This window comes from Temnothorax longispinosus, chromosome 5 (assembly GCF_030848805.1).
Source record: "Temnothorax longispinosus isolate EJ_2023e chromosome 5, Tlon_JGU_v1, whole genome shotgun sequence".
In the NCBI taxonomy this organism is placed as follows: Eukaryota; Metazoa; Arthropoda; class Insecta; order Hymenoptera; family Formicidae; genus Temnothorax; species Temnothorax longispinosus.
Window position 1 is genome coordinate 1,193,910 of NC_092362.1, and position 27,939 is coordinate 1,221,848.

The 27,939-nt window shown below is 39.6% G+C and overlaps 2 protein-coding genes across 12 annotated transcripts in view; both read right to left on the reverse strand.

Annotated features, from left to right (window-relative positions):
• LOC139813346 (odorant receptor 49b) overlaps positions 1 to 3,432 on the reverse strand; it is a 5,048-nt gene extending 1,616 nt beyond the window's left edge. Inside the window, exons 1-5 of one of the 2 annotated variants that reach the window (XM_071778834.1) lie at positions 2,925 to 3,432; positions 2,179 to 2,839; positions 782 to 2,082; positions 571 to 670; positions 75 to 170 (exon numbers count right to left, since the gene is read on the reverse strand). In XM_071778834.1, coding sequence (XP_071634935.1) covers positions 75 to 170; positions 571 to 670; positions 782 to 1,599 — 1,014 coding nt within the window. In that variant the 5' untranslated portion in view covers positions 1,600 to 2,082; positions 2,179 to 2,839; positions 2,925 to 3,432. Of the gene's footprint in view, positions 1 to 74; positions 171 to 570; positions 671 to 781; positions 2,105 to 2,178; positions 2,840 to 2,924 lie in introns of those variants that run through there. The other variant, XM_071778835.1, reaches the window with a different exon arrangement.
• Positions 3,433 to 5,475: 2,043 nt separating this feature from the next.
• Mgat2 (alpha-1,6-mannosyl-glycoprotein 2-beta-N-acetylglucosaminyltransferase) lies at positions 5,476 to 27,592 on the reverse strand. 10 transcript variants are annotated; one of them, XM_071777390.1, is made up of 11 exons: positions 27,334 to 27,591; positions 19,656 to 19,884; positions 17,639 to 17,687; positions 14,204 to 14,233; positions 11,174 to 11,254; positions 10,311 to 10,494; positions 9,500 to 9,922; positions 9,093 to 9,402; positions 8,204 to 8,542; positions 7,128 to 7,378; positions 5,476 to 6,979 (listed from the first exon to the last, which is right to left on the reverse strand). In XM_071777390.1, exons 4-11 carry the CDS (start codon positions 14,208 to 14,210, stop codon positions 6,751 to 6,753), a joined length of 1,824 nt encoding a protein of 607 aa, XP_071633491.1. In that variant the 5' UTR covers positions 14,211 to 14,233; positions 17,639 to 17,687; positions 19,656 to 19,884; positions 27,334 to 27,591; the 3' UTR covers positions 5,476 to 6,750. The 10 variants fall into 10 exon arrangements, with proteins under 10 accessions (XP_071633491.1, XP_071633493.1, XP_071633489.1 ...); XM_071777392.1 differs by having other exon boundaries at positions 14,204 to 14,287; XM_071777388.1 differs by lacking the exon at positions 19,656 to 19,884.
• Positions 27,593 to 27,939: the final 347 nt, after the last annotated feature.

Genomic DNA, 27,939 nt, shown 5'->3' on the forward strand with positions numbered 1-27,939 from the left:
TTTTATCGAACCTTTTTTTATACATTTTAAAATTATTGAAATCTAATATCTAATTGTATATTTTTTTAACATACCTCGGTGAGAAGAACGTTCGCCGCCCAGTTACACAAAAACAGTTGAATTATTGCAATTAACAGTTGTGTTGTATATTTAAATTTATCAGGATCATCCTGTAATATTGGTATACAGGTGGTAATTGTTGAAATATTTATATAGAATGTGCAAACCAATTCATTTACCATGTATTTTTACTATTGTCAATTACACTAATTAAATCAACTAAACGATGACAGATATAACAAAAAAATTCAATAGATTTGACAAGATTCACTTTTATTTAATAAATATAAAATTAAAATTTCTCTTTAGTTTAGGTTCTTTAATTTTAGGTCTCTTTAATTTTAGGTTCTAAAACATTGGAAATTGTTTTTTAGATAAATCAAAAGTTTTGTAAGAGGAAAAGTTTAGGCCTATTTTGAACCTATAATATTTCAAAATTGTAAGGCGAAATGATTGATATATATATATATACATATAATGTATAAACGAAAGGATAACTTGAACTCTTACCCCCGCTAGTTTAAATCCCACGAGAGAGACGTTGTATGTACTGCCGACCAGTTGCGTCAAAAAGATGCTGTTGGTTAGATTCTCGACTTCTTTGCAAAGTCTATGGGATTTGAAAAATGTCACACGTTTTTAACCATTTGAAAAAATCTTCTCGGCAAAGATTAATTACTATTTTTTTCTTTAAAGAAAAACCTCTTCTCTCTTTACTTACTCGAGCATCGTCTGATGATAGCACACGCAGGCTTTGAGATTAAATTTCGCACGATTTTTTGGTATGTCGTTCTCACGCGTTATTTTGTGCGACTCATGAGTGGCAGTTGAACACGATTTTTCTGAATATACGCGGTCGCGATCGCTTAGATGTAAAATTCGCGTGTTAAGAACCTTGAAGTGGCCGCAAACGGTCAAGACGAGCACCGGTCCGACCGTGTCCGCACCGGCGCAGGTGAGACCGACGTTTATCATGCTGCACAATTGCACGATATACATTATTTCGTAATAAGGCGACCGATGGACTTCCACCGGACAAGCGTACGGTAGGGTTCTCATCGTCGCGTTCGACGAGTCATCGTGCTGTCCCATGAAGAGACTCGCCACGGCGTAAAAGAATATCGTGAACGCGCATCCGAATAGATAGTAGTAAGTCAAATGTCTCGTCGTTTTCACGTAATCGCAGACGTGTTTTTTCTCGGTCGCGTTCAACGCTGCCCAGAGTTCCTCGCAGATTATCAGCAATCGCTGAAATCTACTCCGAAATAAGAGGACAATCGTGAATCGCGCCTGCCCGCCCACGAGGGAGAGTATCATCGCGAATGATTCCATCCAGGTTTCGAGGTAGACGGTACGCAACGCGAATTCATACGTGTACAAGCCCGCATATGCGAACAGACAACCGTATGCGATCGCGCCGAGGATATTCTGCGAGCTCGATCGGCGGATACTCCCGTTCTCGTAGGACACCACGCCGGAGAGTCTCAGAAGCGCGATATTCACGCGGATGACACTCGCGAACGAATCTTCCGATCCCATTTTAACCGGGAATTGTCGAGTGACGGACAGACGAATACAATAGATACAAGGACTCGAATCTCGATGGTGATCGAATCGCAGTGAAATTATGCCTGTTTGCCGCTCGGAAATCGCGAGTCATCGGACCCCGCGAGCCTCGGTGGGTATCGCCTATAGAATTTGCGAGGAGCCTATGGGATTTGCGCCTGCGCGTCTCGAGGACACGAAATAGCGCGTGCTCTGCTATTACTTGCGAAATAATTAATTATTCTCGTGGCGGACAGTGTTCTCCGCGAATTTGCCGGCGAACTTTTGCCGACAGAAGTCTTGGCGACCGAGCGTGTCGAATGAATAATTGACATTTGTCTTGGAGCTAAGAGTGAAGTTGCGATGGCGTGACGATGCAGCGTGCAATTCTCCTCGGACAGACGGGTATTACACTAAACACAGGTTTTCCTATGTTTTTTCTTTTCTCGCGTGGAATTAAGAAAGACTGTCGCTGCGCTTAAAACAAAATTCACAAAATTGCGTTATACCTAACTCAACCCAAGTGATATGTATTTAAAAAAAAGATTTATAGTAGATATAATAAATACTTACCTAATAGTTTCTCTTCGTTGCCTATTTATGTTATTATTGTTGCGGCGTTATGTTTTTGGAAAACTGGGTGATATTCGTCAATTTATACTGCTTGAACTTCGTCTTCGGTCGGCCATTTTCTCCCATCCTTATTCTTTTTAAAGTATTGTGCAAAATTTTTTTTATAATAGTTTTTTGTTTGTCAGTCCAAAGACCGTCTCACCGCTCCTCTGCCTTTTCTCTCCATCCCGTCGTGCTCAATCTCATCCTCTGCCGCTCCGGCGCCTCCACGCCGTTACGCCTGTCAGGTAGGCACCCCCGACTTCTTCTCCTTTCCTTTCTCTCTAGTCTTTACTCGTCTTGAACCATGTTTTTCTCTTCGCAGCCTCTTTGAAGGTCATGCCTCTGTACGATCAGTTAGTTAAAGGGTTGAAACATCCTTCACTCCCTGATCTTTGCATATACACCGGGATAAGCTCTCGCTGCGTGTGCTGACCTTTCATTGTTGAGGTGGGCCAGCTTCGTTACGGTCTCCAGCTGACACGATCGTTTTCGTAATTAGAATTTCCATTTCCACGATCTTACTCACTCACCGTGTTGTTACTTCTTTCATGTTCGTAGAAGCCGATTTAATTTAATTAATTAAATTGGTATCATTTCATTACAATCCAATGCAGTATACCTAAAATTATAGATATTAAAAAAAAATATCGACATACTATACTAATCCATCAAACTCTTAATTACATTTTTAATATTTTTATTACCTGACCGCGACATGGAGCAATTTGCGCGGAAGTTTATAAGAAATACGACTTATTGGCCAAGTTTACGTAGACGAATCTCGTCTTGATGGCCAGCTTTAGCGTTTGTTCTAGGATCTGGACGAACTAGACTCAAACAAATATTATTATATTGTTAATTTTAAATTAATGGTTATCAACTCTGAAAGTGAAGTTACTTTGGTGGAATACTTAGTACATTTCAACGACATGTACTTTGGGCTAGTAGTAGTAGTAGTAGTAGTAAAGAAGTGGGTGGTTCCACTAGCGTCCTCGACGGTACCTAGATCTTACTGATCCTTTGTGCCTCCTAACTCTTTTATTTGCTAGGTATTTGAGCCAGCCCTGAGCCTAGTACCAGGTTTATTAAGTTTGATTTTTTTAACTCTGTAACTTCTGATTAAATTCATCTTTTTACTCCCCCTACATGTGTGGAAAGTTTCATTAAAATCAGAATTTTCCATTTCGCGAGGTTCCTTTGTGAGATCCAATTCTATGGAAAACGTCGTATTAGAAATTGTGTGTCGAACAATTTACCATAATAATCCTGACAATTATTTACATATACTATAAGCGCACATATTTACCTTTCAAATTTGTGCACGTGTCCGGAATTTTACGTAGGACAAGTTTCAAATCGATATCGCTACTTGTTCGTATTATCTGTGCGAAATAATGTTTGTCACTCATTGTCAGTCTTAAATGCGTTAAACGACTACCGCAATTCTTGAGAAAGCTTGCCATATTATTACCCGCAAATGTGCATCCTGTGACATCTAATTGTCGCAAATGTTTACATCTACGTGTAAAATTACGCAATATATCGCGCATATATTTCTTAGATCTATTAATCCCATGAGGCCATGACCCTCGGTGGATTGAGCGTTGGTCGGGACTGTCGAGGTGGCTCGTGCCTCGGTCGCAAGCGTCGGGGCGGCGGTGGTGGCGGGGCCAGCAGCCACATTTGCTTCGCCCGGTTGGCTGCGTCGGACCGCTGGACTATGGTCCCGGCAAGGATGTTAAAGAAAATGTTATCTCGATATTCCTTAACAAATCATCCTAATTTGAAAATTGTTTTCTAATTTTGTCAAGTTCCTCACGTCTACTGTGAGCAATTTTATTTCTATGATGAATTATTGTAGATAAATATTTTTAAAGTAATTTTGACGTAATATCATGCCTTTCTAAATACGGGTTGTTTTTATTTACGTTTGCCAAATGCCTGTTCTTTAAAAGAAATTCTAAGCACATTAAAAGTTCCCTGTGCAATAATACTGGTACTGTACGGTTCAACTTTCCCCGGATTGTGAATCGCACGTATTTTTGAGCTGCTTTCTTTTCTTCGATTGAAAATTTCGTATAAGCTTCGCTAAACGTGTTTTCGTCGTTTTTTTGATGATTTTGAAAATCTTTAATTAATATCCGTTTGATTTTGCCTGCTCGACGTCTGTTGAACAGTTGTAAAATTACTAAACTCGATCAATTTTTTCAACTTGGGTATTACTTTTAATTCGGGTATTATCTTTAATTCGGATATTAATTCTCTTTTTATTTCTTCCGACTGCTGCGAACCTTCGGTTGGCAAAGACGTGGGAGTAAGAGAATAGAAATGAGAGCACTGGCAGCTAAATCATTCCAAGCTTTCTTCGAAAAATGTTCTTTCAAAGTTGGTTCACACACTCGGTCAAGCGGCCGGTGGTGCGAAGCTACCATCCGTGGGATTATGCCTGAACGCCCGAACACAACGAGGTTGGTCATCGTCACGTTGCAGGGTAGGCGGCGGGGCAGGGGAAAGCATATAGGTGTGTTTTTGTCTTAGGTGGATAGACGTTGATGCAGGGGTCGTTTTCGGGAGTGGGTTGAGGTAGTGTTATTTTGCGGTTCCTACCTCTTCTTTCGAAATTTAGGTATTTCTCTAGGACATCGTATTTGCGATATCAACAGAACGATTTTATGGAAAATACCTCGTAACATATATTTGTCCAATTATATCTATATCACTTTCACCACTTAAGTGACGACCGTAATACTAATACTACTCGACTGCGAACGCGGGCGCGAGAGCCGGGAGTTTTAATCCCGAGTAATGTTAAACTGCAAGTGACATTAAAAGCGATCTAAAATTTCCACGACCGGCCGGGTCAACTCGTGCGAAACGTTTTGAATTAGAGAAAGCCGGTCCATAAATTTTTTTTATACGACCAGCTATGTAAAGGGCTGGGCACTGAGCGGACTGACCCCACTCAGTAATTAATACGCATTAAATCTTTTTAGAACTAAATACAAACATAAATTTTATATCTAATTTTAAAAATCTTGCATTACTACTCGCATATGTATATTCTATTGGAATTATATTATACGAAGAGCAAATTTATGTCATTATTTGATACAAGAAAGTCATAAATAAAATTATAATTATTTATATCTAATTTTTATGAAATCTTTTGGCAAATCATATTTTTTATGCATTTCTGAAAAAATATAATTAAAGACAGCAGAAGTAAATGAAATAATTACTTACCAGCAGATAGAGACCGCTTTCAACAGATTCTATTTATTTTCGTTGCTGTTGTTTTATTGTTATAAATATAAAAGGTACATGAGACATTCATTACGTTCGTATCCCCGAGGTCGTTACATGACGTTACTACGCCTTTGAGGGCGTATCACTAGTAGTACGTGTGAATTCTTAATTTTTACGAGCTTACTCTCTACGATCGATTATTAAATACCTGCGGCTTATGTTATACACATTGACTAGAATATGATGAGCGCAATTCGTAATTGAGATTACGAACCTGATAAACGCCCCTTGTCGAGCGTAATATCTTAAAAAGAGCAGAAGCTAAACCGCGGGAAGCAGAAAGTTAATTCCATCATTACAGAAGTACAGGGTGCAGCCTTCCTTCCTCTATATATATATATCGCCTTTAAAGCAACATGGAAATTAAATACGTACATGTTGCCATTTTCGCTGGCCATTTCTCGTAGGTCTTTAGAATATTGATAATGTATGTTTCAATCTAATCGAGCACCCGTTTCTCATACTCCCGCATAGTCCTTGAGAATACTCGTCCTTCGAGCGAGTGCGCAGCGCGTCGCTTCAAAACGTAATTGAAGAAACGCGACGTCTTATATTACCAACGCTTTTATCACACTATATTGATGGACAGCGCAACAAATAAATGGAATAAATAAATCTTTCTATAAATTTTCTCGTCAATACTATAATAACGCGCTTCAATCGAATACCTTTTTTCGCGAAATATATTTTTCACTAATTCACTTGCGGCTCCTGCAATGCTTTCGGTGTTTTCACTGTTTTATATCAATATAATACACATAATTTCGGTTAACTAAATATATCACAAAAAGCTGCTTTTTTTTCAGAATAGCACCAATCTGAGCTCACTGTCGAGTTGACCGATGTCTTCTCTCGTCTACTGCATATTACAATATTACGTTTTGTCTCGAAGAAACGTCTACAAGTCATTTCTATATGCACAAGAAATATCCCGTTCGTGGCAGTGACAGCGGTCTTACAATCGCCTTTAATCATGACTGGCAGCGACGGTAATACGTTCAGCGCAATTCGAAACCGATTCGTAGAACGATGAGGGATTCTCCTGTAATCCATCATCCTATTAGACATCCTTAAACATTCCATTACAACAATATCGTCGAATGGAATAGCCTTGGATTACCGTGATAGAATAGCCGCGATAGATACCCTGACTATTATTCACTAATCGGCGCTTCGTATCACGATCGTATTGGAACCAATCATAATCAATATCGTTTGTAGTTCTCAAGGCAAGACCAGATCTGGATATATAGTCATGTTCCAGCAAAGCTGATGATCCCGAACGTCTCCCCATCCGCCGTTGCCCTTTCGGAGTTTCGTCTTCTTCGCCGTTCCGGCGATCGTTAACGTTAATTGCGAGGGGAAGAGATGATTGCGCGCCGCATTCAAGACGTTCTGGACCTTCGCTATCACCGCCGTCGATTCACAGTTATTCTTCTTGTGATGCACCCCACTGTAAAAGAAAACATCGAATTAGCGGCAATAATCTTAATATCGCGTTAAGGCTCGCAAATTAAGGTTTAATAAAGGAAAATGCGTGGAGGATGTTGCACGAGCTTAATTCTCATTTATGATGAGATAAGCGAAGAGCTGATACTCACCATTCTCCGATATGGAAGACTCTCGGAGCCCTCATCGTCATCGTGATCAATCCGGATTCAGCGCGAGGCGCTATCCCGGCGCCCCGACTGGACGGTACGCACGTTTGCGCGATATACTGCAGACTCCAGTCCCAGTTGTAGTCGTCGTACGAGCAAAACTGGGCCGCGCATTTTCGCAGCTTGTTCCACGTGACGCGATTGAACGCCATGCCCATGTTGTGCTTGCTGGATATCCACGGAGTAACTTCCGCCTGTCCCAACAGAACGAAGATCATCGTTATCGAGCACCGATGGAAAAGAAAACTTCGCGATTTTTTTTCCTTCGTGTCTCTTGCATCACATAAAATCTACTGATGAGGGAATTCTAATCCAGACTACGTGTCTATAACTAAAGCGAACAGTTGAAACAAAGTCAGAATTTCAGTCGCAAATGTCTCTTGCTACATTCCACTGGACTAGAGGATCCAGAATTGCCGGTTATTCTTGTCAAAGGGACAGCTTGTGACTTCAGCCATGCGTGCGAAGATACTTCGTACGTTCACGGTAACAACCGGGCCGATTGTATTATGACTTTGTATCGTGCATGTAACGGCGATGGATGCTCGGAGCGTGCACTATTCTGCTTGGAGGAAATGGAAATTCGTCTACAGGGGCGTTCCACCTATTGCATTTGGCATGGTAAGAACATGCTAGTGTTGAATATTGAATTGATATGTTACGTTCATCAAGTTCGGATAAAATTCGCTACTTTCTACAAAAGGGCGCTTTTTCCGGTCCTCTAATTCAACGTCAAGCAGCCGGAGCCACTAATCGATCGCCAGGCAATGCGTCCTTTGCTGGTTGGATCGATGCGAACTGGTGGAAGCGAGCCGTGCAAAATTTGGCAATGTACAAAGTTTACCGAGGGGGAAGATGGAGGGGGGCTGACTACTTGCACTTTCCTAATACGGCGGAAGGCGAAGCAAAAGAAAGAAAAGGGAGAGATGGTGCGAGGCTAGGCGAATAGAAAGAACCAAAGTATGACGAGCAGGCGGTTGGTTGCTGTTACTCGGGCGGGATTCGTGGGTTCGGAGAACCTTCTGATAATGGTTGTAGAGGCTGGGCAGAAGTTGGAAGGCCCACCCGGGCGCCGCTTGCATCGTGCGCGCGTTCTGATAGTAGGTAGACGACACGCCGCCGCTGCCTCTGCCGCCGCCGCCGCCGCCGCCGCCGCCGCCACCACCATCGGTACTCCTGTTACCGATTCCGGCGGCGTTAACACCGGCGTTATTGACGCCGTCGCCACCACCGCCGGGGACGGTGACGATGCCGCCGAATCCGTTGCCGATTTGCTGCCTCTGCGCCATCGCCGATACCTCCTGCCGCTTTAATCCACGGAGCAACTCCTTCTGCAGAGCGCTATCGACGCCGAGGAACTAACGGATCGGACGTGCGTGAAACATCGACACAGACATACTAATGGTGAACATATGATAACGGTCGGATACGTTTAACGTCGTAAACGTGCAACGGTGCGCAACGACATGATATTTCCGCCTACCGAGATCTCTCTGCGTGTCGAAATCGGAGAGAAAGAAAAAAAAATACGCTGTGAGAAAAATTAAAAATATCTTGTTTGAAAGCGAAGGGGGAATCGCGTTTTATCGGGGATGGTAATACTCGCGCTAATTTTGCCAGATACTCGGTCACGCTACAAAAGCGCTCAGCAACAATGTACTCGTGCGCCAGTGAGAAAATCGGCCGTTGTCGTATACGCCTAATTATGATGGAAGAAATGAAATAGCGTGTGAGCCGCTAAACAAACGTCAGATTCGTCTACGCATTGTCGATCGCCTGTAAATGTGCCTCTCTCGTTAACGTATATGCCCGCTCGGTATATTCGTACCGTCTTTACTCTGTGCATGGTACATCGCGCAAAGCAAAATTACGAGTGTAATGTGTGGTAAGATACGGAGAAGTTCTCACCTTACGACTAAAATCCGTAAAATAGTTGTACGTCTTTAAATATGTACCCAACGACAGAACGTTGCATCTCTCGCAACTGAGCTTGCAAGTGCGCTCCATGAGTCTGAGCACGTGTAGGAAATCTTCGGCTACGTAATGGTCCTCCTCGAGGAACAGGACCATCCCGGTGTGGTTTCTCGTCACCGAAAGTTGATCGAACACCCTGTTCGCTTTCCACCACCAATGATGCTTGGTCTGTGTGAACTTCGCCTCCCTGTAGTGGCCGTACAAGTCCGGATGTTTGGCGTTGGTGCATTTTAAATTTAAGGCCCTGCGATTCGCGAAAGAGAGACAGAATTGAATTTAATGAATTCAAGGGTAGTCGTTCGATAGATTCGCAAATGGCCAAGACAATGTTCTCGACTTACTGTTCTTTGCGAATATTTCGCGGACAGTCGTTGGGTCCTTCGCCGGGAAATGTATGGGGATGAGTCTGTATGCTGTGCGGATAGAAGATCTGCATGACCCGGCAAAAGTCGACGCTTTGAACGAGGTAGTTGATATCCGGGTGCCAAATGTCGTGGCTAAATACGAGTAGGGCCTGCTCGATGTCCTTAGCTTGCGCCAGTGAGACGATAAGGTGGCGCAGATAAGTGAGCCGCGTGTGCACTTGGATAACTATAATTGGAGCGTCGTTGGCCAACGGTCCGAACGCCTCCTCGTTGTATACTTTTTGCTCCGCATTCGCCCGCTCGATTTTATGACGGATTTCCGTAATCTCCAAGTCCGTGAGCGCTCCCGAGCTAGAATTCACCAGGCTTGTCGATGCGTTACGTCCCTCCTTTAAAAATCTGAAAACAAAAGACCGAACGTTGGCAGAAAATGAAATAATTATCGAGGTAATTATTAACGTTATTTTCAGTAATTAAAAACTTTCTCCTAAAAGTTGGCCTATTTATTATCGATAATTAAAAACTTTCCCTTAAAAGAGGTAATTTACGAATAATAGTAACACCTTATAAAAAAAAAAACAGATTTGTTTAATTTAATTTTTTAAAGAAGGTGATATCAGATATATATAAAACTAAAAAATAAAAAATTATACAACATATAACACAACCTATACTTTATATATATTTTTTCAATTAAGCTCGCGCATGTCACATATCAATAACAATATTTATGCTATAAATGTTGATAACGGCATTAAAGATAATTCAACGGAACTTGCAAGATTACCTGTGCAACTCTTGAGGCACGAGGGAGAAAAGCGTCTCGTTCGTTGACGATTGCCCGGAATCATCTCGACCCGTCAAACTGATCACGTGAAGCTGAAGCCAGAGGAACGTAGCCAGGAAGACGAACACGAGGGTCCTCAATAAAATTCCACGACCTGATCTCGATCCCCCAGCGACCGCCGTTCCTAAATGAACATACCTTTCGTTAAATCTCTCATTAAACGTATAATGCATTTTCGGTACTTCAACCCAATTTATATAATATTAGTTAGTATAATAAATTTCGTTAATGTGAAAATAAGTGCAACGTATTCCGGAAATCGACCTGATTTTCCATTCGACGGATTTATCGAAAAATGGCCAGACTCACTTTCCATACCTCGATCAGCCAGACTGCTTTTTTAGTAAGTTTTATGATAATGTTAAGTAGTACAAAAAGTTTCATGACTGCGAAAATAAGTGCAACTCATTTGTATTTTCCGCCCATCGAATCCAGCGGAAAATCGTAGCTAGACTGGCGATTTGTTAATTAGCATCACTAATGGAACAATCTTAAGTTTTTCTATGTGCCATGGCTCTAAGAGCTCTTTTACCGTTACGGAAGAAGTCAATTTAATGGAAAGATAAATCGTACAGACATCTGAGGTCTATCAAATCAACTGAGTTCTATCGTAACTCAAATTAAAATAATTAAAATAATTAAATCCTCTCAATTATCCTCAAATTAAAATAATTAAAATAATTACAACACTCCTAATTAAAATAAAAGAAAAAATTACGTAGCGAGAAAACGTAAAGAGACACTGCATATCTGAATTATGCTTTATAACATAAATGTTGTATATAGCACCATTATAAACCTACCTCCCGACTTTTTCCTGGTATATAGTGTACAGCCGGGGTACTGCTTCGCAAAACCTTGTATGGTCGAGTCGTGAGCTTTTCCTGCGCATATAGATAATTGACCAGTAAACATGCGTACATGTACGACAGCAAACTAGATTTCCTCTATCGCTTGGTGCATCATCGTTTTTCCCTTCAGATTGCGACACTTTTGAAAACTCAAGCGTACAGAAGTAGAACGTATCGTGCTAACTGTATGGAGTAAAGTTCTCCTTTAATTTCATGATAAACAATATATTTTTCACAACATCTCCACGGAAAGTTCGACTTTCCATGCCTGTAGAGAGGGGCGAAAGTGGCCAATTTCACGCCAGGGCTTACTTTCCTCCCTAGGGAAGAAAATTGATGCTTTCTAACCGGTATAGCGGGCGGAAAGTAACCACTATTTTAATGTTTCTAGGCGGATCGTAAAATGTATTTCCAGTTTTCCCATGAAAGTGGATTAGGTAAACGTGAATAGTCGCATTTTGCTTTGTTTATAGTCAATAAATCCGTTCGCGGACATATTTTTTGTAAAATCAAAGATTTTAACTGACGATATAATTGGCAATTTAACATAAAAATTAAAAAATAAGCAACTTAATCGACTGACTGGCAATATATAACATCTCTTCGATGTGACCATTGAAAAAACTATGAGCCAACACGCTTTGTCAATGCTTTGTGTGATTATTAACATCTACACAGTTCAAGAAGAACCATCCTGTTAGCAGCGTCAATATAATAATCAAAACATGGCAGAAAACGGGGCATATAATGTTGAAATGTCTGGGCCTCATTAAAAAAGTAATATTAAAGATATTTTGAATAATGTCTGGGCCTCATTAAAAGAGTAATATTAAAGATATTTTGGATAATTTTTATTCCGGGAGAAAAGAATATTCCTGTGTCGTTTTGATGCATAACCACGGAGACGACGAACGAATATATACACGGGACTGAAGAAAGTCGTAACGGACCAATTTCCAGATCGCGTCGGACACGGAATAAAAGACCGGCTCCGGAACGAAATCGGATATTGATTATATATGATCATGACCCCATGACCATGATCCATGATAATATATTATTTTCTTTACTTTAGGTTGAGTGACTTGAAAAAAGAATGGGAAACTTTTATATGTAACATGAAACATCACCCGATGTTTTACATATAACAATTTCAAATAACGATTTTAAGGATTCCCGAGAATCGCTTTGAGACCAACCGATGTCACTTATCAACAAAGATAAAATTATAATTATCACTAATTATAATTTTATCAAAGATCTAGGGATTTTTGGCAATTATCTACGATATTCGCGGCGACAGTTGGAAATACAATCGTCCGCGCGACGCGCCTGCGACCGAACAAGTACCGCGAAATACTTATTTTTGAGAAATATCTGTACCCCGAGCGTTAAATCGATACTACGCGATAAGCGCTGCGTTAAATAATGCATACAAGATTAGTAAAGCTTATTACTTTTACCAATTAAATAACTCTCGCAACGCCAATAGCGTAATAGATTGCTTACTTTTTTTCTCGTATCGCTCTAGTATCAAGGTTCTTCCACGATAAGCTGCTAAATGAGCATAATAGGTAGGCGCCGGATAGCTTGCCGTTTTTGGATAGCGGCCATACATATGACAAAGATAATATATCAACTCTTCAATCTCATCTTCGGTAAATTTGCCGCCTCAATTATTATATTTGAAAAGGATAAATAATCCGAATTAAATTGCGCGTTATATATATAATCGTATAATGTATGTATAATTACATCTAAAAGCGACGCGATTGATCCTGCGGAACGGTGTCCACTCAATAAATATCGTCTAACCGTGAGAAATGTACCGGGACAATATGAGGCCGACATGATAATGCCCTATGCGTATGCAACCAAAACTCGTATTTGCATTCGTCGAATATTTAGCTGGCAAACGATCACGTCGCCTGGAGCCCGATTTTACATCTGTGAGATACGCGTACATACAAAATTAAAACAATATCAGGAGTAACGTACACGTGAATCGCGCTAGGTAAACGGAGAATTGCAAATCGTGCCGCTATTTCTCAAATATTCGACGAACGCAAACATCGTCGAGTTTATATAACGAATTTTTATATAACTCGACTGTGCATTATCATACGTAACGTTGTCACGGTATACATCATCTCATTTTACATGACGGGAGACATGTATATCGGTTTGACGCGAACACTTGTCGAGTGAACGCGTCTTTTCATGTCACCTTTATGCAGGGTGATGATATAAAAGTATCGCAAGCTGTTTTCTGGAAAATAGGATGTTAGAAATAAAATCCCCTTCTTGGTATTTTAAAATTGAAGCCTGTTATATATAGTAAGCGAGACGTTGGATCCAAGCAAAACGCAATACGTTTCAATTCTTTAACCCGCCGTTTCTATAGCGTGGTTCGACAAATACTATAAACAGAATGTTATTTTCAGAACTGCTTTGTGCTTGTCGTTGTAAAAGAAAGTTTTAAAACAATTTTGACAATTTCATATCGGCTAAATTTAAGTCCACGAACTTAAGTCCAAATTTAAAATATATTAAAAATTTATTACGACTTAAACTTAATTTATATTAACAAGGGTTCAATAAATTCCACTTTAATAATTGTACAACTTAAATAACGCCGAATTAAATGGAACCGAACGTTTTTCTTTAATGTAATTGTATTTCACATACATTAACTTATCATTTTACGTGCAAAAATATCAAGGTGAGGTCAAAAGAAAATATTTTACGTGATATTCTATCTACAGTATTATCTAAAATTTCCAACAAAATGTCAGATTTATATTGTCCTATTTTTCTATAAAAAAATCCGATAACAATATCTTACTTATAAAAGATTTCAAGAAATCTTAAAACACGAAAAAGGAATTTTATATCACTAATGGTTTCCGAAAAAACAGTTTTTATTTTAAATATAGTATCCTATATAACATCCTTTTGGCCTTAGGCTATTTGTTCACTCACCTTTCATAGTGTCATTCCTAGGAGATCGTCCTGAAACAAATTTCACGTAGAGTCTTAGCGAGTCGTGTCGAAAAACTCGCAGGGCTACACAAACAATTTCAAATTACACGAGCGTATCAAAACAAGGTCCGTTGTCAAAAAGATGAAACACGTCAATTACTTTTTGAGCAAAATAAAAATGGAACTATAGATAATATTATCCCAACTCCTTATATCACTTTTATCACGATAGTTACCTCGACATTGCTCGAGAGAAAAGTTCAAAGTGTACGTTAAAACGCAAAGTACTTCGTATTTCGTGCAAATGTAACAACACGCGACAACGGATTGTGCAGGAATGTGCAATGATATTGTCAGAGATTCCGCTGTGATACGTTTGAAACGCAAAAGCTCCGCGACATTTTGAACTTTTATATAATGCATCGATAACAAAGGAGAAGATCCGGCATTCAACGCGATTGTTATTCCGCTTCACAAAGAGAATTACGTAGTTTCTAAAAATTATAATTTCAGTCTCTATAATTGGCTTGTATGGTAATAAAAATTGCTGCAATGGTAATAAAACATTCCAGAGGGCACGTATTATGAAACTTTTCGGAATGGATTCCGATCGGAATTGTTCAGTTATTTCTTAGATTTCTATTGTCTTTTCTAGGGAAAACGGAATAATTCCGATCGGAATTCATTCCGAAAAGTTCCATAATACGTGCCCTCTGGAATGTTTTATTTACCGGACCGCAATTAAAACCTTCACTCTATCCTCCACCACATCTCCTCGTTGGTTGATTTTACCTTTCGGTGTATACCCCGTATAAAATCAGCGTTTTTCTTTCGTAAACTACATTTATGCAAGTTTTCGTAGATCACTTATGTATATATTGGATCGAAACTGTTATTTGCGCTAAATTTTCGAAACGTTCTAACTATAGCTTCGCCAAGAATATAACACTCTCATAGTAAAAATGTTTAAATACGACAAGATACAGAAACACGTTCTTTTTCACTCGGGTTTATCTATCAGCATATTTTTCAATTAAGGATATATGTATTGTATACATATATCATTAATACTTTGCATTATATAAAAAATTTCCTCTCTTTTTAACTTTTTATCAGAAATAGTAATATTAGATTAACTGGAAAATTTGCACCTTGAAAAGTTTAGCACTGTAAAATCTAAGAGAAATTCCGAGAAACTTGTGTCTTCAACTTGTGTACAAGATAATGAAAGATTCTGGAATTACGAAAGCGTAATTGTGTGCGGATTAAAATGTACCTACATAAAAAAAATATATTGTTCTTGCATTTCTTCAAAAAGTCGAAACTTTCTGGCTTAAAAATAAAATCATGGCACAAGGATTTGTACGACCGCATGCTACGGTTTAATTGTTACTAACCGACACTACATTACTGGCATCACTCGAGATAGCAATTATCACCGATTGGCCTGCCTGCAGGCAAAATATAACGTGCGTGAACATCGTCAAATTGTCACATCGCTACTGCTTATTGTCAACTGGCGCGACAATAGCGCAGATACCAGTCGCAGATAAGAAACTTGCGTAACGTTTTATCAGGTACACCCTTCTCAATCGAGCCATCACGAAGTGTGGCATGCACTGCGCGCGTTTGCATAAAGAGTTTATAACGCAATGACGGTACTCCGCGGCTGAAGATAAACGCGCGACTTCCGCGTGCTGAGATGTTTATGATAATACGTCAACGCTCGATTCACCTTTAAAGCGAAGGCAGAATGACGATACTATCTCTCTATTACCGCAGTATAATCTTTTTTCATTGTACATATATACGTATACCTATTATTTTGAATCATATGAGAAATTACATACTTCTTTCAGACTTTTATCGAGATTACCTATAATAATAATATTGGATTGAGTGTAAAAAATTCGTGTCACGCCTCGAAAAGTTTATCTTTAGGAAATGTAAGAAGTTTCAAGGAAATTGAGTAAAATTCAAATTATGTAAAAACGATAAAAGATCGTGATAGGAAATCAGGTGGATTAAAACGTACATAATATAATGATATCTTGAAAGTCGATGCAATTTTTTCGGACAATTTAAAATAAAATAGTAGCATAAGGATTCAAAGATATAAATTGCAATGTATACTAATGCATCTTTATAGACCCACCTAACAAATTAATTAAATTCTATGATTAAAAAATTCGTCATGAGGCATGATACCTCACCCAGCGTAGCGTTCTTCATTTGAATAATACGAGGTAAAGATTTAAGGCATAAAATGCAAAAAAAATTGAAATGAAGAGAGCTATCGAAACGTCTCGATTAACGCTTCTATATTTAATTGGATCCGATAATTCGCCAATTATTTCTTCGGCATCTTCTCTCAATCATTTATCAATACCGGAAAAGGGGTAATCTTTTCTTCCGCGCGAACTTCAGCTGTAGATATCGCGTCGCGGATAAAATTAAAGGTGCATTCGTTTACATACATATGTGAAGATAAACGTTCGACGAGCGACGAGATCGATAAAAAGCGAAAGAGAGAGAGAGAGAGAGAGAGAGAGAGAGAGGCTCGAGATTTCGTGTGGGAAGAGAACTAGTCCGATGGTGAGCTCCGAACGAATAACTTACAGCTTTTGCGTGAAATTCCACGCGCTATCTCCTTTTCTCCCTCTCTCTGATTTAGTCGTTATATTTATCTCGCGGTGACAATAAAAAGACTCGCGGCTATGTGCAAGACATCGTTCCGCGCGTCGTTGCTCGCACGTGCGATCGTTGAATTTCGCTCGCGGATATCTTCGATCCACCTCGCATTTCTGGCACTCGTTCAACGCCGAATTCCCTCGACCTGCTCGTTCTGCTCGAACAAGCCCGTCTCGCGATTCTATCAGATATCGTTTGACATTTCGGTCGAATGTGATAAGCGGTTTGAAAAGACCGGTTTCGAGATTTCTGCTGAAATCGATGTACCACGTCGATCATACGATACTGCATCAGTAATTACGCAACATATGAGGTGCGCCAATGTCATACTGCCTTTACTTTCTTTAGAAAATGCATAAATGTTTTTTAAAAACACGTATTCACAAACGCGTCGTTTCTTCTACATTTAAAAGATTGAAGAATTGCTATCACGAGTAATTGCAATATGCCGATATTTCGCAAGCCACATATTATCAGTTCTATTAAATTTATAAATTCCAGTCATACATCTTTTCACCTGTCTTCAAAATTTTCCCGTTTGTTTCCTTTTTCGAAAGAAAACTTGTACTACGGAGAGAAGGCAAAGAGAACGGAGAAAAGGTAAAACAAGAATCGACTAAACAAAACAATCGTATTGTATCGCCAAATACTGATACTCTGCTACTTATCGAAAGATAAATGATATCGCTAAAAAATAACACAGTTATCGTGCTTGACAGACTTGTGAATAATATTATCAATTACCTCGGTGAAGAAGAATGAAGCATCGTCCGGCCCTTCATTTTCACAAAATCTGGAATATAATAACGTATAAAATGTACTCCAACGGATATATTCAAACAAAAAATACGTATTGTATAACCACATTTGCCTCTAACAAAATCTTTGAGACTGACGTACGTATAGTTCGCGAAATAAAAGAACGGTTTCTGTACTCTTATTCTGTGTAACAGTGTAACCTTAACGATATTCTCGTCATTGTTATCAGGTTATCGTTGCGCAGGTATAACATATGGTAAAAAAAACTGCGCAACGACAATATAACGATAATGAACTGATAATTATTTATTACTTAATTATGCTTTACAACTTATGTAACAAATTATATATTTGTAGAATTATAACTAGTACATCTATTTCAGAAAAATAAGACAAAAGATAAGAAAGAAGAGAAAAACCAAATTAACTTATCTTCAAATTGCATTTGTACTCATATCAACCGATTTATCTAAAAAATGGATCTGAATAATAAGTCTATATGGAAATTAATAGGAAAATTAAATTATCGATCTCGTTATCGCGATTGAAATGCGTATCTATTCATTGTAGGAAGATATATCAATGTCGCACATTACACTTAAGTGGAAAATGTATAGCGTTGTGTATATAATACGATACGGACAGATGTGAAATTAAAACTATGTTACGAGCTGCATACGAGCTGGCCTTACGATATCGATCCGATACCGTTCCGCTTAAACGAGTCTTTAGATTGCAGCCTTTACAAACGCAACAGTATCTGTATAATACGCATTAGTGCGGCTTATGAATGAACCTGATTATGTCACACTGCACTCTCGACCCCCAAAGTGGCCCATTGAAAGAAAAGTACTCGAAATATTTTTATCTCGCATTGTCATATTAATTTTTGCTGCTCACCCAGCTGCTCACTGGATTATCGTGGAGAGGAGGGAAGAGGAAATAAGCGAAATTACATTATCGCGTGTCCACATGCCCCAATTCTTTTAAGTGACATAATTAATTACATTAATTGCTTTTTGCTTATCTTGCAACATATGGAGCAAAGTAAAAGATTGTGCTGAAACTTCTGTTTCATTATCTCACTGCAGAGATATTTTTATCCCTTCATTATGTGTGTACAAATGGTCATGAATGAGTTCTTTTTTAAATAGGTAACGTGTTATTACATATATATATATATATATATATATATATATATATATATATATATATATATATATATATATATATATAATAAAATTGCTTTCTATTTAAGTACTTAACTACACATTATAACGCTTATATTTTTGCTGAAATTTTATTCATATCTTTCTAAAAGAATAATTAAAATAATTTTAGTAAAATATCTTTATCTTTCATTATGAGTCAACTTGTGACATTTTTTTTAGAATAATGTTCGTTATCTTTAAGTAACCTCCATTTATATTATCGCACATATTATTATAAGATAATTTTGCTGAAATGTTTTCTCATGGTCTTTCCAGAAAATATTTTTACAAATATACCTATTAAATTCGTAGAAAAATAAGAAAAACACTTAGTAAGTTTCTAAACAATTAGCTGTGTAGAATTAAAATAAGTGCATTTCAGCAATATTAGCCAGAAAATTGTTTTCGTTAAATCGTGGACGCGAATCAATTGAAGTGGAAGATAGATTAGTTCAACCTTGTTTTGAATTTTCTTATAGTGAATGCCGAACTTGACCGTGACTTTGTTCACACAATTTCTTTTCATGTAAAATTCAAAGTACTTTATCTTACTACAAATATATGACAGAAAAATGAAAGACTCTGAAAAAGATATAATTAAATTTCCTTAAAAGAAAAATTCTAAATCAGATAAGCAACTCGCAGATCGAAAACGTAGGAATGCTCCAAATATGCGGACAAAGGAAGAAGCGCAGAGAGCGAATTTCTCTCTTAGGTAGTCTTCCACCGATTCCTGGCCGAACGCGGTTTAATTACGGACGCGCGGTATAGTAATGAGATTGTGAACGTACCATTGCATGTGCTGATCGAGACGACGACCGGAAATTTGAGTCCTTTCTTATTCGTGGGTGCGTCCCTCGCTCGAACGCTTTTGACGGACGGGTGCACCGTCTATTTCTGCGTTTCTCGGAGAAGATGCTATAGTTGTTATCGCGCCGCGCATGGCGTCGGTACTGTTGGTCGCCGGTGAATAATGCAACGGATCGTCATGTGTACGCATATATCGGCGAGGCGTGTATGCTGTCGTGTACACATAAGGGAAGAGGTAATAGGTGTTCATCGATATGTGCCTCCACTACGCGAAGCATACGTGTGCGTTCGTAGGTGCACGTGTGGGCTCGTGTGTGCGGTTATACTCTATGCGGTAATATTGCCGCGGTGTCCCTGAATATCGATTCACCGGTATATCAGTAAACGTAAGGTATGCGGCGTCTCTTTTTTTTTTTTACAATCCGACATTTTCATAATCACTTAATCATTTCCTCGATGGATATTGCGACGAGGAAGGAATAATCGCATTACGCGACTCGTTACAAGTGTTCTTAACATTAACAACATTTACACAAATTAAAAGGACTATAGGCTGCGCAAATATGTGATCTATATGAAATATGGGATTTTAATCTATGTTAAATAGTGCAGAATGGGTGCGACGCAAGGTTTTTTCATCGTATATCATTTCGCAGAATTATAAACACGTGTCTCATAATTGCCGTAATTATTTTTTCGCTCGACTTTACACGTTACGTTAAATCGCACTAAAAACCGGATAAGTAACTCTGAGGTTTTGAGGCACCAACAACTTTTTTTGGCAATTCGGTCATTCTTGCAAATCATGGAGAGTTTTTAACTTTCTCTCTCGTGGTTTCCACCAGAAAAATCTCACTTTTCACACTAATTCGCGATCACAAAACTCCAAGAGAACTTGCGTAATATCATGTTTCACAGATATAGCCTATGCTTATATAGACGTTTATATAGTAAGTGATTCACTCTCTCAAGTCACTCCATGTAATATTACCGGGGATCTGTATATCCACGTTACTGAAACGTTTCCATATCATATCGCGGAGGATTCAGGCAACTGAGATAAAACATTATCACACTTGGCAGAGATCAGAAATATGATATACACTTGATAAAATAACCGTAACGATACAATAGATGTGAAATATATTTTGACGAGATATGTCGCACGTTTTACAATCAATTAAAGTTTGATCCACTTATCACGCGCTGAAAAAAATTGATAAGCGTCGTCGAGTAAAACATTTACTAATAAAATATTTACTAGTAAAACATTTACTACTAATATTTAAAAATAAGATCTTTTTTTAAATATCTGAGGTATCGATATCTCGTAAACTCAATTCTATCTTACAAATTACGAAATTATTCGCACGGCAAAATTATCATAAATTATTTTATTTCCTCTCCCTTATAGATTTCGAGAAAAAGAGTATATCAGACATACACGATTCATTGATCGTACATTCAATAAAATACCCGTAACAGTATAATAGAATAAAATGAATTCTGAAGAGATATGTCACCGTTTTACGACCAATTGAAGCTTACTCCGCTTATTGTGTGCTAAAGAAGGATCGATAAGTATCGTTGAATAAAACATTTACTAATGTTAAGGGGAATAAGATTCTTTTTCAAACAACTAGGATACCAACACTTCGATAACGCGCCAATTCTATCTCATAAATTACGAATTTTTTTACACGGAAATATTATCACAAATTATTTCATTTCTTCTCTCTAGGTCTAAAGAAAAAGAGTATATTAGACATACACGATTCATTGATCGTGCATCCAACAAAACCTGTAACAGTATGATAAGAATAAAGTGAATTTTGAAGAAATATGCCACGATTAATTACTCCATTTGTTGTGTGCTAAAGAAGGATCACTAAGCGTTGTTTAAAGAAACCGTTCGCATTCAAAAGAAAATGCGGACAAGGATACACACGTCCAACAATACCACCGACACTCGTATTCCCGTCAAGTGTTTTACCGTCATTTACCGCATCCCAGGCGTGCTATCTGTGAAAAATCGTTACACACGTTTCGGTTACAAGACGCTGCCGATGTTTCGTGCTGCGTATGCGCGCGCATGTGTAGATACACCGGATAAATGAGATTGCATTCGATGATATTCGATGACATTCGCGTCGAGAGTGCATAAGATCTGGTCTTGACGAAAAAAATGATATTTTCTAATGAGTTTCTCAATCGCGGATTAAGACCACGAGATTTTCCTCGCTCTTTCGAGACGAGACCGTAGAATCGCGATGTCTCGCCCGAGGATCATCGATCATCGCCCTTTACTCCCGTGGATTATTTATCTCTATGGAAAAGAGGGGCAGGAATGCCGTGTATACAAATCATTATCGCACGCTGCGTGGTTACCGCCCACCCGCCATATTACCAGAAAATCTCGGCTTAATGACATTCCTGACGTTCGATTCCACGCCACGTTTATCGCGATATTGGCCACGTGTGTGCATGATTGCCGAATAACGAATCAAAATTTCATTTCCTGAATCATACATAATATTATATAACAGTCACACGTGCAATATGTAACATCATAATGTTTTATTAATGCTATACATTTATTCGGCTCTAAGTAATTTTCTCTGAAAATATTTGGTGTTACATATTAATAATCTAAAAATTACAGAGTACTTAAAAGTCGGAATATTAAATATTTTCAGAATATATTCTTTTCACTAAAAACACATCATTGCTAACAATAAAACGTTCGCAGATTAAATAACTGACTGAATCAATTCTGATTAATATTAATTATAATTTGTTACTTAACAAATAAGAATATATAAATAAAAGTCTAAAGATGATACCTTAAATCAAAAAGTATATAAAGTCAAAGTTTCATGAAATATTCCGAAGGGCTATTAGTGAGCTCTTAAATAGGAAAAGCAGTCGAAGTTAATCGAAGTAATCGAACTTAAGTGAAGTAAATCGAAGTATAATCGTAGTTGAAGAGTAGCACTGGGTTGCAGTTGCAGTTATCTCGGCGCAGAAATCTCGTAGGAAACGACCGACCGGCAACGGCAGCTGGTTATAAAACTCGTATCGTGTGTTTTTTTTCCCCGACCGGACCCAGACCGGCATCCAGATCGACGCAAACAAATAATTAGTTTCTCAGCCTCATCGTCGCATGGGACCGGAAGTTATACACGCACGATGCGGTTAATATAACGGCAGGACAAGATTGCGGTATTAGCGATACCGAGCGAGAAAACGGCCGCCAGCGATCGAGGACCGAAAGAAACAAAATATCCATCCGCTCGTTCCTTGTTATACCGCACTTTCCGGCTTTTCGCATATCTTACGATTCTCGGAAACTGCCGTCAATGTATCATGCTCCCGCCGAGAGTGCATGCAAATCGAAAAGCGCAAGGACGGATATTCCCCGACCGTGAAAAACCGGCACTGGCAGCGGAGAAAAGGAACAATCCGTGACGAGCGCGAGACCTGCTCTAGTGCGCGCAATGCGTCGTAATTATATGCGGTGATGTAACCGGAGTATCGTGACTTGTAACATCGATTTCTATTGCGTATCATTATGTACGATCAACGGAATAATTTCCAACGTCATAATTGATTATTCATGCTCTCGGAATATAGAGACGCTCGCGCTTCGCTACGGAGGAAAAACGACGAGAGGGAAAATGTAAAAATCGAAAATGTGATATTAAATAATTTTCGACTCGTGTGACGTTGCGATTATGACGTTACGCCGATATCGAAATAGTATATCGCGTGACAAAATAACGTAGCGTAGAGTAAAGTAATTTTTAGAATCTATTAATAAGGGAAGCGCCGCGCGGTTTATTCACCGCGGTAGAATCAGGATGTTGGATAACGATGCGACACAATGCGGAGCTACGTATAAAGTGTTTGCCAGCAGGCGCATTCTACCAACAGCATATATAGTCTTTCCTTACGAGAACTGAAATAATATTTTATCCAAGTTTTATTCACTATTTTGCTCAAAGTTTATAAATTTTTAATTCAATATTTTTACAGCTAAGCCTTTAATTACATATTACTCTGTATATTTTAATAAATTTTGCTAAAGAATAAACTAAAAAATATTTGTTTCTCTTGATTCTACTTTTTATCGTTTTTTTTTAAAGCTTAATTCTCTAAAGTTCTCTTTTATTAATCGCTCTTAACTCGATAACTTTTTATTTTGACGTTTATGCTAGGAAAAAATGTATCTTAATTTCCACACGAAACGCTTTGTTCATCAAGTGTGGTTATTATCGTAGATATTCTAAATAAATATCATTTATATTCGCACTGTAAGGAGTTTCTAATTTAAATGAGGTGTTGAAAGAAGCGTTAATGAAAGTGGCTGTATCGTACAGTGCTAATGAATGTTAATGATTCCATTCTCGCCCACATGCCGTTCATTAACGTTTTGTTTTATTTTTGAGACGATAAAGTTCTTAAGCGTCAAACTAATTTAAGAAACTTGCAAAGTATTTATGCACAATTTTACCATTTTATACACATCGACAAGATAAATGATGCATAATCTTATAAATTTCAGTTATTTATTTGTCTCCGTGAATAGTGATGATTTTCCGCGTTCGATTTTCAACGGCATAAATCGACGTTAATCGATCGCGTGCGAAGAGTTGCGCAATAAATTCTAGCCTCGTCGCTACTCCGCCTTCTTCGCCTATTCGCCATCAAAATCTAAAAATATTAACAAGCGCGCTTCGCTCGATCTCGCTTGGATAAACGTGTCTGGCAGGTTCCTATATGTTGACGAAGACTTCAATCTTGTTCCGCGAAATAGCAATTTCTTGCCGGTTCCATTTACCGTAATGTGTCTTTATCGATACGAAGAGAAATATTTTGAAAAATATTATATCGATTTTTTGAGACTATTGCTTATTAATTCAACAAGTTGTCGTATTTTTAAACTATGTCTGCTGAAAAACGACCGATTTGAAATCGTTTTCTTTTCGGCATGCTGTTACGATTGGTGGCAAAATTCCAAAAACCGCAATTCTCTTCTACAGTGAATGACAATTTATATTAGAAATTGACTTTCGTTTCTCTAGCTTTAATTGAGAACATAACAATATTATATAAATACTTTATATGAATTATAAATTACGAACAATATTGTATGAATACATTATCTTCGAAAGAATTCTATTCTTTTCTATCCAAAATTATTTCAACGTTGAATCCAAGCTTAACAATTCATGTTTAATAAATCAATATTTTCCAATGATAACCTGTGTGTGCTTTCCACCTTTAGGAAACTAAAGTAAGACTATATCTTAAAAAACCTTGAGTACTTTCAGCTCTCCTTAACCTTTTTCTTTTAGAGTAAAATGGTTTAGGCCAAAGGTTACTTTCAGGTAAGTTTAAGTGTTGTAAAATAAGATAAAGCTATATCTTGAAACATCTTCTAAGTTCATAAATTATCTTACTGCAAGTATTCATAAAAATTCTCCTGTCGCAAAAAAATTTCTCTTGAAATTAAATAAATTTAAGATTTTGTTATCTACGTACTCCTAAAATTAATATCGGAAAAACCAAAAAGTAGCATCTACTTTATCAAGTAGATAAGCTATGCGAATTGGGACATCCTATGTATATCAAGAAATTAGGTAATGAATATAAATATCTCTGCTGAATTATTCAGTAATTTTATCTTTAGTAAACTCTAAACTTCCTGCATATCTCTCTTTTCATTGTCAGTTAATTGTCTCTAAAAGATGTGAAAGAATTAAAATTAAACGACGCAAATGAAACCGATTCCAAGCCGATATTCGCCGAGTTAAAAAATCCCAATATCCGAACGATCGCGTGAGAACGCGAAGCCTCTTATCAGAAATAGAAACGAAAACGGTACAATTTCAGCAAGTTGACTTTTCGAAAGCAACAGATACGCGACCTCACATCGCGGCTGTCGCGTCTCGGCTTTCACGGACATAGTTCCTCGCGTGTCCATGCCACTGAAATCCGAGCTCGACGAAACTATACTCGGTTTCAATCTCTTTCCTTTGCCCTCCTCCCTCCCTCCCTCCCTCGTATATGTTACGAACCCTTCTTATCAGCGTTAGAGCAATATCGATCGTCCACGCCGTACCGGAGCGTAACACCCAGAGCGACACTGCACACAATGCGGCGCGGATCCGCTCCTCGTGCGTCTCCTCGTGCGTGCACGCGCAACAAAATGCATCACTCTTGACGTCGTAGGTACTTCTGCTCACGCGGAAAGATCGACTCTTCCGCCTTCGATTGACCTACAGAACAGGCCGATCGAACGAGCCGACGACGACGTATCGCTTGTCAAAACTGCAGTCGGCGCACGCCGACCACCCTGTCGATGCGGGCCGTATATGGCGCGATAAGGCAAGAGATACGCGATTGCGTGGCCCGCAATTAACGCTAAACGCTACGCTCGATTTCGTTCCGCGCGACACGTGACGCGACAATTGCGTTCAGCTTACTCCGCGTTTAGCAAATATAATTCGACTTTCGTTTCCCGAGACTTGGATGCGACGCGATCGTCACGTTCGGTGCCGATCGCGTCATCGGTTGAGAATCGGGTGACCCATCAGCATCCAGCCGAGAACGCGATGTAATCGCGCGTGATTCTGCTTCACCTCGTAACGCATAAAAAACGCGACGATACTCGGTACTCGGTTCTGGGAGTCAGCGACGATCAGCTGTCGTATTTGAAGGCTGCGTATGCCTGTATATTCACGTTTATCAAATAAATCGCGGTATAACTGCCTGTGACACGCTTTTCCCAATGGAATCGGTGTCGTCATCGGCCGAGGGTCGCACGAACCGCGCGTTTAGAACCCCGTAATTACGTTCCCGCATTCGACGTTGAATACAATTCGGTTGTTAAATCTTGAGATTTATTTTTGCAACACGTAACACGACTGTGTCCTAATTCAGCCGTCATCGTCAGTCGAGGCTCGCACGACACGGCGGACGTTTAAGAGGCCGATGTTAGCGATTGTGCAATTCGTTCCTCTGAAAACTTATTTGCGGCACGTAACACAGAAATTGTACGTAACGTTAAAGATCGTTGCGTCCGCGCTCGCGTTTAGCGAGTTCGTTTCTCCGAGTTTTGCGATTTATTTGCAGCACGCAACGCATAAAAATTATACGTGTTGCCGCCTCATGGCCGAGCACTCGTGTGCCGGTCACGTTCGGAAACCCATATTCGTCCTCTACTTTCAGGCCTTAAATATATTCAGATACATTGATTCCGATACTCGAGACACGTTCCTATTATTATTACATAAGTAATACTTTCTGCCTTGGAAACCAATCCAATTCTTTTTTTTTTCTCATTTCCTTAATGTACGTCTGTTTGATTTTAAATACCGCGACATGCGACAATAACTATACCACGTTCGTACGAGGCAGCCGTGGTTCGGAACATGGACATGACTGCGAAAGGTACTTCAACGCTCCAATGATCATTCGCGGGAGTGAAGGAAAATATTGGGAACCGGGACAACACATCGAGACAAGAATCCCACCCGGACCGAAGCAAAACGGAAAGAGGCCGTGTGGAAGAGAGCAGCGTGATCGTCGGCGAATCGATCGGTAGGACACGGCCAGGGACGACGTTAGGTAGAAACGGTCCGATTGTGTACTCACATGTCGATGAGAGCCGTTCCGGGCGCAGCTTCCGGGGAGGCTCCGCTCCGGTGGCGGGTCGGCAGCGGCGGCGTGAGGCGCCGATGACAAGGGACGTCGTCGTCGCCGTCTCGGCCACATGCACGACGCAACGCGCGCGTACACTCGCGGAGCGTGTCCGCGGAGACTAGTACTCACGAAGACGTACTGCGTGGAGTTCACGCGCGCGAGTTCGCGCGTTCCGCTCGGCCGTCACTCGCGTCACGCGGCACGCGAGCCACAGCCGCGCGCGTGCGAGTCCCTCGAAGCCCGCCCGCGAAACGCAAACCCACCCTCCGACAACTGGCGGCTCTCTCTCCCTCCGGGCGCGCGCGCGCAAGGTGGGGAACCGATGCTCCCGTGAGTTCCTCCTCGTCGACCGAGCGCCACGTTTGGCGAAGATAGCTGGACACAAAACGTATCCCGGCGAGGCCAGCACCGAGGCCAGCGCTCCGCAAACGTTGCGCGCGAGAGTCGCCTCTCTCAAGGGTTTAGGTGGTTCAGGGGTTGCAGTTACGCGGAATCAAGTGGGGAAGGTGCTCTCGAGGGTGCCAACAGCGCTAACTGATCAAATTTAGCAGCGCTATA